Source organism: Spizellomyces punctatus (assembly GCF_000182565.1).
Source record: "Spizellomyces punctatus DAOM BR117 chromosome Unknown supercont1.9, whole genome shotgun sequence".
In the NCBI taxonomy this organism is placed as follows: Eukaryota; Fungi; Chytridiomycota; class Chytridiomycetes; order Spizellomycetales; family Spizellomycetaceae; genus Spizellomyces; species Spizellomyces punctatus.
In genome coordinates, this window is record NW_015971545.1 from 582,782 (window position 1) to 596,669 (window position 13,888).

Genomic DNA, 13,888 nt, shown 5'->3' on the forward strand with positions numbered 1-13,888 from the left:
CGCCTCCGACGCGACGTCAGCAATTTGTTTATCTTGAAAACGATCAACGTGCGCGGTCCATCCCATCAACGAGAAGGCAGGGCTATGAAACGGTAGTATAAAATGACATGAAAGGAATTGCAATACTTTATTACATGCAAAAATGTGCGCTCAGGGCAACGTCAAAGGAATACAACAAATAGAGAAAAACACAGATTGGTAAGATATACAAGCATACAATTCCCAAATTTCAATCAACAAATGATTCAAAATGACGCCAACAGCGCATCCCAATATCGTCTCAGGCACACCTCTCAACGTCCATATCAAGTAGGGAACCGCCATCACAGCTTTGTTCTCCGTTTCTTGGCTTCGTGACGCGCACCATCATCGCTATCATCTTGTAAAGTGTCCGAGCTTTCCTCGGCTAGTCACGCCCCACTCGCAAATATCTTTTTGACGGCTTCCTTTTGCGCCGGTGTCACAACCGCCGGATACCGTACGTTGACCTTTACAATCAGGTCGCCCTTCTTGCCCGGTATTTTGCTGATCGGCATCCCTTCACCGCGTACTACAATCTCGTCGCCGGGTTTAGTGGGTGTACTACCTTGCGCTCCGCTGACCTCCACAGCGTGGCCATCAAGGTGCGGGACACGTCGAGTAAACCCAGCAATCGACTCCCATAGTTCCACGTCCACCTCGATGCGGAGGTTGTCACCGTCGCGTTTGATCCGTGGGTGTGGCTTCTCGACAATGACAAATTCAATGTCTTGTGCGCTGCCATCTGGGAGCTCGTCTCCTTCGTTGGCAAACTTGATCTTTGTACCAGGTTTCCATCCGGGCTTGATCTGAATCGTAAGGACCTTTTCGCTTGATGTTCCATCCAAATGTCGGCGGGTAACTTTAAGTCTCTTGGTCGTGCCCGTGTACAAATCTTCGAGTGATACTGGGAGCTGCCGTTGCACTGATGCTGGTTGGCGAGCCTTGGCCCTCGCTCCCGGCCGTGCACCTCGTCCAGCCCCAAAAAAGCCGCCAGGCATTGAGGGACCACCGTCATCGTCGGTATCCATAAAGTCGCCGCCGCCCATTCCAAATGGACTCGCCCCGCCAAAGAATTGGCGGAAGATATCGTCTGCTGAAGATGGAGTGAAGGGTCGGAACCCGCCAGCACCACCACCACCACCAGGACCGCCGCCCGCAGTGTTAAAGACAAATGTTCTCCCACCAGCACCTCCGCCAGGGAATCCACCACCGAATCCAGCAAATCCTGGGAAACCACCAGCAAACCCTCCGGCTCCAGCCGGCCCGCCCTCTGGCATACCACCCTTCAAACCCTCCTCTCCAAACTGATCATATATTGTTCTTTTCTGTTTATCGCTCAAAACCTCGTATGCCTCGCTGATCTCTTTAAATTTTTTGTCGGCTAGCTCCTTGTTGTCGGGGTTCCTGTCTGGATGCCATTTCAGCGCCGCCTTCCGGTATGCTTTCTTCAAGGTATCTTCGTCAGCGTCCTTGGACACTCCCAGAATTGAGTAGTAGTCTTTTCCGCCCATTCCTTGGTTGGTGCGTACTGGCATATCGATAACGGGTTGAATAGGGAGTTTTTGCGTCGAATGCAAGTTTCGTTTGACAAGAACGAATGCGAATGCAGACTAAATGTAGTGATATATACCTTTTATTCAAGAGCTTGCTGTAAGGTCTGTAGCCTGTTATAAGTGTATGTTGAAGGCAAATGGAATCTTTTAAGGTGTCAAAGTGCGTGGGGCAAAACAGTGCGTTTTGGAGCTCAGCGTCAAGAGACCCACCCGGAAGCTGCTGGGAGGGGCATGACGTCCGCGCACCGCGTCGAATTCCCGCAGGTGCGAGATGCTTCTACTAGGTTCTATTATCGATTTTCACACTTTTTGAGATATTCTTTTTATTATGGACTTTTTGCACATTCCACTTGAATAGACCCATTCCTTTCCATACCCCAGTATGCCTATAGAATGAATATCTGTCGTGTGCCGTCCTTTCGCTGTGCTTAAATGGTCGCTTGTATCAACGATGCAAAAGGGCAAAATACGGGAACTTTTACGTCATTTACATAGCCGTCAGTGCACTCATCGGAACATGAAAATGATAGATCAGTCCTTAGTAGTAATGAAATATTATAGATATTTTTTTGTACACTATGTATAGGGACGTAAAAGGGAGTATAAGGAGCTAAATACAAGAAGGTGAGCAGAATCAAAAGACTAAATTATGAGGATCTCGTACGCTAGGATTATCAATGAGGCTCTTCCTTTGTCTCCAAATCCCTTCCACGTCAACTTCCAAGGAACCCTACAATCCTCTCAAACACTCTTCCAACAAACTCTTGCTCCAAATGCAGATGGTGTCCACCTGGAACCACTGCAGTTGAGAGATGCTTGAATGCTTGCAGCCTTGTAACATATTTCGGCGTCTCAAAGTTGAACAAGCCACTTTTCTCGCCAATCATTACAAAAACAGGGCACTCGATCGCTGAAAAAAACTGATGGATGGCGGATTCTGCGCAATGCAGGTATGCCCAGAGTGTGAGACGAGGATCGGTGCGCCAAACATATCGGAGCTCCCCTTCGATTACGCAGGAGGATGAGGATCCAGAGTCCGCGCGCGGGAGTACTGGCTCGAGGCCTCGTTCGCACAGCAAACGAGCAGCCTCCAAACTGACTTTGGTAAATCCCCTTGTTCGGGCCCGAGCAGCGTCCTCAAAACTATCATAGACTCTTGTCGCTTTACCCCACTTGTTCATCTCTCGTCGTCGGCGAATAAAAGCGGCCATTTCACGAGGTTCAGTGTCCTTGAATTGGATCGCGGTCCCGATAGACTCGACCATGACCAGACGCTGAACACGAGAGGTAAAGGTAGCAGCAAACGCTGCGCCGATATGGCCGCCAGTGGAATGACCAATGAGAGTAAACGTTTCCCATTCAAGGTCGTCTACCACACCGAGTATATCGTCAATCTAGATGCAAATATTCAGGTAAGTGATTCAAGCTCACTTGCGGGCATTTGCATTTGCCGTGTGTTTGACATGCTGGAACGTACCATATCCCACAGATAATACCCTCCTTGTGGTTGCCGATGATCAGAGAGTCCATGGCCGGCCAGGTCAAGGCAAACTACATACGCTCCAGATTCTGCGAGCATAGGAGCCAATATATCGAAACTGCTCGCATTGTCCAACTAGAGCAAATAAAAAAACGCGTGAGTTAAAGGACAATTGCACCTTCACAAGGTTCGAGCTTACCCAGCCATGCAGTGCCAATATGCATCGTGGTCCACCCTTTTCATTGTCCATTGGCGTTCCCCATATTTTTGCTCGCAATGTCACCTCACTGGGTACAACAAACGATCGCTCCTCGCATCTGACTCGTTCATTTGCTGATCGCACTCTAGCTGTGGGCAGTTCGATGCCTTGAGGAATCGTTGACTCGAATCTGTTTTTTCCGAGCAATGCGACATCGGTGTTTGTCATCTTTTCCGAGCGGCCGTCGATGGACACATAGGCTGTGGTATAACTAGGTATGGCGGACTCTTGTTCGTGGGTTGTGGGCGCGTGCTCCGATGCGACCGTCTTTGATTGTGGCAAGTCTTGTGGTTGTGCTGCGGGTGCTGCGGGTGATGGTGTGGGCAGACTTGCTATAGTTCCTCTTGGGTGTGGTGTATATTGGATTCCAGCCAAAATACAGTGGCCAACAGGCGAGTGATGATGAGGTCCGTTATTGTGCTGATGTTGCACGCATAGAGAAGTACCGTGCAGTGGCAACATGTAGCAAGCGTAAGGAGAGGTGGCATGGGGGGCGTGCGGCGGAGAATGGTCGTCGACTTTACGTTTTAGCCGACAAATACCCTCCTTGCATCCGATATGGCACATTGACGGAAGAAGGAAAGAGCCTGGAACTCCCAAGCCGGTCATGGTGGCTTCAGAGACGTTGAAACGATAAAACACTAGCGAACAACTGGAGTGGGAATGAGCAAAAACAGCTGTCGCAATCTCGTCAAGCAAACTGCCACTTACCAATTCTCTTTCCTCGTCAAACACTTTTCAAAACAAATACGTAGTCAACCCCGAATGAGACAGAGGGGACAATGTATTGCGTATATATGTGACCGATGCCGTTGGCGGAATGCAAGTTGACCCGTTGAGAAAAGCCCGTAGGAAAATAAAAAGATACAAAACGCGCGGCCGGTAGAAATTCCAAACCACCGCGAAAGAAGACAATAAAAGGAATCGAGGAAGGTGGGGATAAAAATTGGGTCAATCGGCCATCGCCTTTCTTTTATCCGTATTTATTTTCTTCCTTTTGTATGTCACTTTGGTCAATACTGTTATCAATTGATAATGAACAAACGATGCGAAGTTGGATGGGAGTTGACTTTTACAAGGTGAACGGATATAAAATCATCCGCCATCTAACAATGGCAACTGTCATATCCCCCCACAATGTGTGTGTGTAAAAGTGGTCATATTCATGTGTGCTAAGTTGGGGAAATCGCAAACCAGGAAGAAATCACTTACATTCCGACTTGGAACGGAATGCTTTCAATTCGTTTCATATTTGGTCTTTTGGTCATCCATTCAACTCAATCACATGCCATTTTGTCGTCGTTTTGTTCGGGTGAAATACTATCCATTGCATATAATAATAAATATTTCCATGGCGTGTCCCCCCATGGGACCCGCGGTAGTGGACGATAATGGACAGCACGATTGTATCTCAAATTGGCGCTGCCGTTGGACATGTCCAGGTCACAACCATCCAGACGAGTTTCAGGCTCAGGGCATGGACTCTCCTGGCAGGACGCCAACGTCGCATAAATGCCAAGCAAAAGGACCGGGGCCGTAGGGTGAAAGAGGCCGATGCCCAGCCCAGCAGGAGCCGTAAGGCGAAGAGTGACGTCGGGGGACCATGTGGAAGTTTTATTTTCCCTCGACTTTTGTCGGTAAAACTCTTCGTTTTCAATAATCACGTGTATACCAATCACGTGATGCGAATGACAATCCAACGCAGCGAGTGCAAGAGTGTGTGGAAGATTGGGTCATTTCAATCCGCACAGGCTTGTTTCTCAGGACAGACATTGCAAGGCAACAATGACAATGATGCGGAGTCCCAATGGTGTGAAAACCAAGAAGCAGGTTGTGGGGAGTCATCTGACATACTACTAGGACGGCTTGATGAACTGCTTAAAGAATGACGTTGATCAATTCTTTAACGCACTAAACTATTTGACAATTAATTTTACGACAAGCACTGCTCACTTGTTGACTCGGACGTTCCAGAGAGCTTCGAGCGACGGCGCTACTACCGGCAATTTTTTGGATCTTCAAATTAAAGTTTTAAACTCTCGGCAAAATTTTCCCTTTCAAAACTGTGCCACGTGCGGCTGTGCGCAGCATGCTCCGATGGCTTCAAGATTTTGGGTTCCACCTATCTGTGCTGGATTGAGTTTTCGACTTGCTAGACTTGCTTTTTGACATCTTCCCAACTTGGTTCCAGTTGGCTTATTCTTCTGATGCTGTTGCTTGATCAGGATGGGTACAAAGGAATTGGGAAACAAACTACTTTGGGCATCACGTTGAATGCGCAGAGTTCGACTGTCGTTGACGATTGGTAGCCACTAATAGTGTAACTGTTTTCTTGCCACTTACTTATTCTTGACTGGTTATTTTGGAAATTCTCACACTCTCAAAAGATGTGCAGCGGGTAAGATGACCCACCTTGCTGTCCTCAACAACTGCCAAGCCCTCCGAGCCATTGCCGTCGCTCAACTCCTTGGGCGATTTCCAACCAAACGGATCATGTCCGCCACCATGTTTCTGATTGCACTGCTCTCGGCTCCGATGGTGGTACTAGAGGCTTCAACAAGAGGGATCACAACACAAACCGGTGTGTACCTGCGAAACGTCCAAAGAAATGTGAGTTGACCATACAGGACCTGGCCCATTCCATCATCGTCCCGTCCTTTCTGATTCAAGGTCTCAGTCGAGGCTAAATTGACTCGATTTGCAAAGCTGTTCCGGAAAGGTGTATCAAAGCTCAGAAAGATGGATTCGACCGTCTACCTGTGCCGGGAATCTGCAGGAACAGTAAGGGCACTCAATGGTCGCACGCTGCTGGGATGGCCTGAGGTCAATGGATCATTCCTTTTACCACTACCATTGACACATTTACAGGGCTACTGATCTGATATGTGGTCCTCCTTGTCCAGCATTTATCGAAAAGTTGGATCAGACACTACTATTGGACCCGCCGCAGATGGCGTTATAACTCGGCGAAACAATTGGCTCATCACCACAGTCCGGTTCATCCCAGTGTTCTTCCATTTTGTGGCCGTCGATTTGTGGAGGGTGTCATCTTTCTGGTGGACGCCAAGAGGAAGTTATACAAGTGATTTGCAATGTATTGTCACTGTCGGATGAAACTTTGGCCAACTATTGGGTAAGAGCCTGGTGGCCATTTCCTCTTTTTATTTAATCAATCGGTTCCCGCAGGTGCTGTTGTGGTGCTCGTCCTAGGAAAGATAATCAAAAATTCCAACCCGTGGGTCCGTCGTGACGCCTTGGCGCTCAAGCTCTCCTCTGTGTCTTCCCGCTTGCAAACGGATCGACCAATACTGTGAGCTGGGCGTAGACCCTGGCGGCCATCATGGGCATTATTAGTTTAGGGCGGGCATCGGGAGATGTCTCATTGGCGCTTAGATTCAATCCACAGTAGGCAAAATGTTCCAATTCGGGCGGCGTGACATTGTCTTTGGACATGTGTCATGGCGTTCCTGCATGTTACCAACAATTGTCAACATGGCATATCTCTCTCCCATTCTGGAAACGTACTTTATCAACCCAGCGGACAAGCATGAAGCATGCATTATACTTTGTCTATGGAGTGACAATTCTCTGCGGAGTAGGCTTGCTTTCCACATGCATTCCACTACTTGCAAACACCTGCTGATGAAAATTCAGACCATGATGTCATGGACGTGCAGAAGAGCGAGAAGGAGATAAGAAAAAATGCTAGTGAGGCGGAGGCAATCCGTGGTCCAATTGAACCGATGCTGCCACGCATATGGTTAAAACTGAAGATCGCCCAACCATTTCCACCATCCGCGCACGCAAATCGCGCCACACACACCCTAGAGATATCCTAGTACGAGTTTGTCTTTTGCCATACAATCTGTCAGCCGCTCACACATGGGCTGCGTCGCAAAAACTGCCTGCGGGTTTTCCGTCCTAAACGGCGGGTTTCGCACGTTTTGAAAGTTGGCCTGCAGGAAAACGAGCTGCAAATGAAGTAAAAGGCACGTGGCTTTAGGACATTTTGGTTAAAACTATAAAATTTAGGTTACAAGTAAGCGAGGCTTTCATCGTGGCTCAATTTCCCGTTCGCCTTCTCCCTTCCGCCTGCCATTGTTTTTATCCGCGGCAATCGGAAGCAAAAGCCAAGAGCACATGCAGGAATCGTGGTGGTTTGGGCTATCTTCCCTTTTGCAGTTTCTTACTGCATGATTTGAGAAGCATGGCGGGCCAAGAAGAATTTCCCGCCGCTCATAGACTGGAAATTCCTAATTGCGGCGTGTGGGCAGATGAAGGCCAGTAGGCAGATTTCCCGACGTCCCCCGCCCCACCAGGAGGGATTTAAGATGAATGGGGGCCCAACGGAGCTCCTTTAAACCCCCCTCTTTGCGATTCTTGTTCCTGTCGGATAGTTTGGTGTGCCAGCAGCTTTCAGTCTGGTCTTTGGGCCATGATCTGCAAGCATCACCTTTATGTGTGCTAATTGCTTGCCCCGGCACCGATTATCCTCACCTTCGGTTCAACATCATTTGAGAAGATTGTCTAGCCAACTAAATATTCCCCAGTCATGATCAGCACGTCCTTTTTATCTTCCTTTTCGAGCGTCAGTCCTGAACAGTATGTAGCGCGGAAAATAGTGTCACTCAGCGCTCGTCTTCGTATTCTGCGGGAGCGAACCATAAACTTCCAACAGCGTCACACCAGAAGAAGGTTTAAAGGACTGAGTCGCGAAAGGAGCAAAGCCGGTCGGGACCGCGTTACGGTCATTCATGAGAAGGGCAAGAGTTATAATGATTATAATGGGGACTGCGATCTCCCTCCCCCTCTGCCACCAAAGGATGATGTCGCTCCTTTGCCATCATGGGTGGTGATACCTGTTCCGCTCTCCTCTACGCTCGTTCAAGAAGCGGTCGGTGAAACTAGTGGATCTGTCGGACCGGCTCCTGTACTTGACGAGACGGCCCATTGCGAGAGTGAAGCCTGCCCATCGACACCCAATCTTCCAACTCCCTCACTTGAACTCCAGCATGATACCGACCTTAGCCCACGTTCGATCGATCATATTGTAACCGAGATAGATGAAAGTACCGCTGCCAAAGCAGCGGAGCATAATCCGGCGCAGGATGTGGAGACCGTGACGATATCGAGCGCCGTTAACGCAATCGCAATACTGTCTGACCACAATGCGGCTAAGGTCGTGGACTCCTACCCGACGCATGTGTCAGTCAAGACGCTTGTACAAAAGTTTTCTTTGTCGTCTTCTACTACTGTGGATAACATGCCATCCCGTGTACCGCCAGCGGACAGCGTTCTGACCGGCATTGACACGCGGTCTGAGGATGAATGTCCGCTCCCTGTAGTCGAGACAGTCTCCGTCCCAGCGTCAATTGAAATGTACCACGCGGACGTGACGTTGGCGCAAAATACACAGTCTGAATCAACGGTCGTGACTCCTCTAGAAGCCGCAGTCCCGCAAGAGGTGCTGCCTTCTGTCACTCATGTGCCGCCTTTACAAACAGTGGAGGATAATTCATCCATCGATTTCGGCGTTGCATCCAACAGTAAAGCGACAAATCTTGAAGACCATGACGTCGACGCTGGTTTGAGCAGTGCGGAAAGTCCGGAATCAAACATTTCAATGTCTTTTCTCCAGTCCGGGAATGATGAAGTTCCACGACACCCTGCTCTCGCGACACACGTCGATGGCTCCAACAACCATGTTGAAGAGCTGTCGCTTTCCCTTCCCAACGCCACCAAAAACGTCTCCACTTCACCTACACCTGATGTTCAGTCACGTCCACGCAGTCCTGCAGGGCAGATAGCACCAGGAGAAATTGAACCCATTCCTGTCTCCTCTCCGGAGGACTCAAACCCTCTGGTGAAACCACAAAATGACAATGTAACATCGGAAGGAGCACACTCAAGTCTGCCACAAGAAGCCATCAAGCCATCTCGGCCGCACCCAGACTCTGGCATTGCTCTGACCGATACAGCCTCTTTAGACACAATGGCCAGAGTTGACTGGGAGGATGATAGGTATTCTCGACCGTCTTTTGCTCAATTTGCTGGCATTTTCAATGGGAAATTTGCCGTGCGGTCGAAATCTCAAACCTCCCAGGGCAGCAGCGCTGAAGAACATGGGTCACCAAAGACTGCCTTGGGTGAGGGCCAGCTTGGCTTAAAATCTAATGAGAAGATCAACAAAATGATCTCTGAAGGGAGCAAACTACCTCGACGGTCTCTACAACTTGCGACCAGAGTGTTCTCTGAAAAAATTCCCGACCTTGCCAACATGCGATCTCGTTCATCCGATACGGTCCCCAGCCAACGCCCACTGGACGACAGAGTTATAGAGAGGGTGAGAAGGTCGAAGACATCGCTACATACCTTGTTGAAGAGTGCTATGGACGCTTCAAAAGCTGCTGGGTCTATTACACGCAGAAAAGAAGCTGGTATAATCGTTCCAGAGACGAAGAAACAGGACATGATGAACCAAACGCATCACAATGAGGATTCTGTGGTTAAAGACGATTCATGTTCGTTTGTTGTCCAAAACACGACGGAAGCGGGTACGGTCTCCAAAGCACCTCCCAGTAACGACGCTCAAACGGCCAACGGATATCCGTCTGAAGCCTCAGATGGTCTGACACTGACACCAAAACGCCCTAATTCGACGTTGCGTCGAAGTACAAGGTCCATCTCCGAGATCGCGGTATCGGACATCCAAGTACGGGAATCCAACAACGAGTTGGAAGGTTGCACTATGGTCGTGGAAACGGCGGCGCCCGATACATACGCAGTGGACGAAATGACGTGTGATAGCATTGAAAATGATATTACCCCCGTGCAGGCTTGTACTGCAGATGCCTCGATCACCGTGGAGGCGCCAGCCGACAACGTTCAGGATGTGCCAGAATTGGACAATTCACAACCTTCCATACCGTCAACGAATTGTGTCGCACACATAGATGACGATGTCGATCATATTTCCCCTGTGGTTATGATGGATGGCTGTGAAGAGCAGGCGAATGACGTTGACGACACGAAGGCACCTCGACCCGAAGATGACAATACAGAGAACAATAAGATCCCTGCATTGCAACTGCTTGCTTCCGACAAGACCTCACCCAGTGAGGTTACGCACCGCCCAGGGTCAAGTTGTGCCCGATGCGCAGAGAAAGAGATATCGGCCACGGCCAATCTGGATGCGACTCGCCAAAAGCGAAAGCGTAACCGATTTTCGCGGCAATCATTGAACAGTCTCCTGACGCACCTGACCGACGCATTTGCCAAACGTGATGAGAAAGTAAAGCTTGATCCACAGACGCCAGAAGCGCTGCCTTCTGACACCCATGACCGTGAGAACACTACGCCAGCGATGCAACCGCCGTCGATACAGGAGGCGACAACGTTACCGGTTAGCATATCAGAAAAGGATACTCAAGAACTGGCAAGCCGCAGACCAGAAGACATCATTCCACCCAAGCATGCAGACGATTGCACTCTGGAGAAATTCGACAAGGCCACCGAAGCGCACACGAACGCCATTGCAGAATCAACCATGGTTGCCGCTAACATCCAAACCGTGGCCACGATGGTGCTGTCTTCGATGAGTGAGACAAAGAGTATGCCTGAAGCGGTGCCTGCCTTAGCTGCTGAGGTGAATCCTACCGCACAACCAGTCAATTCAGCAGCACTAGACTCGACACTGTCCATCTTGGAAACTCTCAGCAGACAAGTGACTGTTTTGCAACAAACTGTTGAAGAGCTGGCGGCTGCTAGAGCTCCTTCACGGGTATCATATCAGGGCAGTGAAAGATCGCATTCAATTCCTCCGCCGCCGCCGTCCATATCCGACGCACCCAGGAAATCAATCTGGCACCAACAGCGTTCTCAGAAGACAAACATGATAGACAGACTTCGGCGGTCAGTTGTGCGTCTCGGTTCCAATGTAGGAAAGGAAAAGTCTGAACCTGAAGCGAAACCTGTCGTTGAATCAACTCGGGTGGATGCACCCCGGGGTTCCTTTCAAGGTGGAACCGAAGGCGAACCTGCCGTTCAATCAACTCTGGTGGATGCACCGCGGGGCTCCTTTCAAGGTGGAACTGAAGCGAAACCTGTCGTTCAGTCAACTTTAGTGGATGCACCTCGGGGTTCCTTTCAAAGTGAAACTGAAGCGAAACGGGTCATTCATTCAACTCTAGTGGATGCACCTCGGGGTTCCTTTCAAAGTGAAACTGAAGCGAAGCCTGTCATTCAGTCACCTCTGGTGAATGCACCGCGGGGTTCCTTTCAAGGCATATGCGTCAAAATCGACGAAGGACGGTTGACTGATGAGATTTTCATTGAACGTAAATTAGCTGATGAATACAACTTCAATGGAGTGGACGACATAGTTCAGCCTTTATCAGAATTTTTACCAGAGAAAGAAACGGTTGAGCTATCCATTTCTGATTCACAACCGGCTACCAGCTTCGAAGTGAGCAACATGCCTGACAATCTTGTAACGCCCTCGCAGCATGAGCCTTTGCCGGAAGAGGCGGATGATTGCAGCATTTTCCCCACGGATTCCCAACCAATGCAGACATCAGTCATCGGCCCACCTGAGCAAAAACGATCATCCCTACCAAGAATGGCTTCGGCGCTTCTTAGACGCAAGCCGACTAAATTTTCGGGCAAGCAATTAAAGTTGCCTCAACAAGCCCTCGAAACCATCGATCAGCAGGTGGTAGTAATCCCAACTCCTTTACCTGCATCCCCCCAGCTAGAATACCCGCCTGCGGACTTTGTCAGCTCCCGTCAGCTTTCGAAACCAGGAACATCTTCCATACGCTTGTTCACTAAGAAGGTGCCATCATCCACAGGACGGCGCGATTGTAATCGTAGTCGATCTGTCGACGACCTTACATGGAGAAGTCGTCTTACGGACCTGTTTGCCAAAGAACGTGATCCAATTTTGAAGGCAGTGGACCAGGCGTGGATGAATATGACTATCGAGGATGAAGGACCTGACGTGGAAACGTCAAGGGTTCTGAGACGCGCACGAAGCGAGGAATATGGCAGGCTGCCTTCTCATTCCACACGAATGAAGACGCGAAAGAATACTCCCCAGCTGAGGAAAAGCGTTCAGGCTCCCTCAGCGGTACGATCAGATGCCAAACCTCTACCAGATCGCCCAAGCGAGCCACCAGATGAATATTCCGATAGAAAAGGAAAAGCTCTCACTGCTGAACCGGATTCATTCATTCCGTCTTCACAGGCAGAAGTGCCCGCCGGAGCCCATTCCTATCGCCGCGATCTTCGAGCATTATACTCGGTGGACTATTGTCCTGCAGCTCCGAGCAAAGGAGTACCAGCTGGCACTGTAATTTCGCTTCCCGGGGTCTACTTTGGCGAAAATATGTGAACATCCTACACTAGAACGAATTAACGCACATTTTACGTAAATAGAACTACTATAGTTTGTATTAGATGAAATTCATGTGAAAGATTTTATTCAATATACCTGCCGCGTACTAAGTTTCAGCAAACGTATTCTGCTAGTAGTATCCTACAGAACTAATGCTATATTCCCTCACGAGGTCGATCCAAGTCATCTGGCCCAAAACTGTCAGGTAGTAGATCTTTCAATTTATACTTTCGAAAGCTGCCATCCGGTTTAAAATTGTACACCTTAACGCAAGCATGAGCTATCGAGGAATTCTCAGGAGGGATCTAGTGGCTACGCACCAAGAGTTCCTTGCCCCACTCAACCATAAACTGTCTGCATATCCCGCACGGAGATATATATGCGTCTGTATCCCTTTTGCAGATGTCAGGCGTGCACATAGGATTCGGTGATCAAAGCGAAAATGGACAAACGTTACGTCGTTACTCCAACTGCGATAAACCTGTTGTCACCGTCGCTCTAAAACGGCCGCTCAATGTCACAATAACGAACTTGGATGCTCTTCCATAAATCCTACATACCACAGCTTTGAGAAACGCAGTCTGCTCCGCGCATCTTGTTGCCCCTATGAATCTGAACGTATCAGGTTCCTTCCGCAGCTGTAACGCCAAGAATCGGCTCCCGCTCACCATAGGAGGCGCTTTCCACGTTGCACCCTGAAATCATACTCCAATTAACACGACCGTTGAAACCAGAGTGAATTAGAATACATACCCAACCAGATATTGCCTGACTTCGCCAATACAGCAGCGCCGACGCGGAACTTGCTATAAGGCGAATACGATCTTGTCTTTGCTAATATGGGTCAAAGCTCGTTCGCATGAAAGTTTACTGGAATATGATTCACGGAAGTACCTACCAACACTCGCTAATTCAAACAGCCTCTTCTCAAGATCTTGTGTGAGCTCACCTGCGCGTTCGAGTTCTTGAAATGTCACCTCTGCTCTTCGTTATGCCCTTTCACATACCGCTTTCCAGAACCTTTTTGAGTACGTCTGTAGGTACTCGAGCATTCGGAGACGATATCGCTTGCACTGACATATTCGCAGTAATTCCGCGCGCGTGGCAATAAATGGACGATTGTAAATGCAGCACTTCCCTTCAGGGTTGAGCCACACTTCTCGGAGTTGGGTGATGATGTC

General features: G+C 49.2%; 4 protein-coding genes across 4 annotated transcripts; 1 reads left to right on the forward strand and 3 right to left on the reverse strand.

Moving 5' to 3' along the window:
* Nucleotides 1-55: 55 nt before the first annotated feature.
* SPPG_05577 (uncharacterized protein) lies at nt 56-1,808 on the reverse strand. Its single transcript, XM_016753786.1, has one exon. It carries the CDS (start codon nt 1,554-1,556, stop codon nt 411-413), a length of 1,146 nt encoding a protein of 381 aa, XP_016607369.1. The 5' UTR covers nt 1,557-1,808; the 3' UTR covers nt 56-410.
* Nucleotides 1,809-2,109: 301 nt separating this feature from the next.
* On the reverse strand, nt 2,110-4,207 carry SPPG_05578 (uncharacterized protein). The gene is made up of 4 exons (XM_016753787.1): nt 4,025-4,207; nt 3,254-3,965; nt 3,052-3,189; nt 2,110-2,968 (listed from the first exon to the last, which is right to left on the reverse strand). The coding sequence occupies exons 2-4, from the start codon at nt 3,920-3,922 to the stop codon at nt 2,288-2,290; spliced, it is 1,488 nt and encodes a 495-aa protein (XP_016607370.1). The 5' UTR covers nt 3,923-3,965; nt 4,025-4,207; the 3' UTR covers nt 2,110-2,287.
* Nucleotides 4,208-7,385: 3,178 nt separating this feature from the next.
* On the reverse strand, nt 7,386-13,882 carry SPPG_09289 (cytidine deaminase). The gene is made up of 9 exons (XM_016757448.1): nt 13,715-13,882; nt 13,606-13,656; nt 13,461-13,541; nt 13,376-13,402; nt 13,268-13,311; nt 13,165-13,205; nt 13,028-13,100; nt 11,512-12,970; nt 7,386-11,445 (listed from the first exon to the last, which is right to left on the reverse strand). The coding sequence occupies exons 1-8, from the start codon at nt 13,785-13,787 to the stop codon at nt 12,863-12,865; spliced, it is 498 nt and encodes a 165-aa protein (XP_016607371.1). The 5' UTR covers nt 13,788-13,882; the 3' UTR covers nt 7,386-11,445; nt 11,512-12,862.
* On the forward strand, nt 7,866-12,704 carry SPPG_05580 (uncharacterized protein; the record flags this gene model as incomplete). The annotated part of the gene is made up of 1 exon (XM_016753788.1): nt 7,866-12,704. The coding sequence occupies one exon, from the start codon at nt 7,866-7,868 to the stop codon at nt 12,702-12,704; it is 4,839 nt and encodes a 1,612-aa protein (XP_016607372.1).
* Nucleotides 13,883-13,888: the final 6 nt, after the last annotated feature.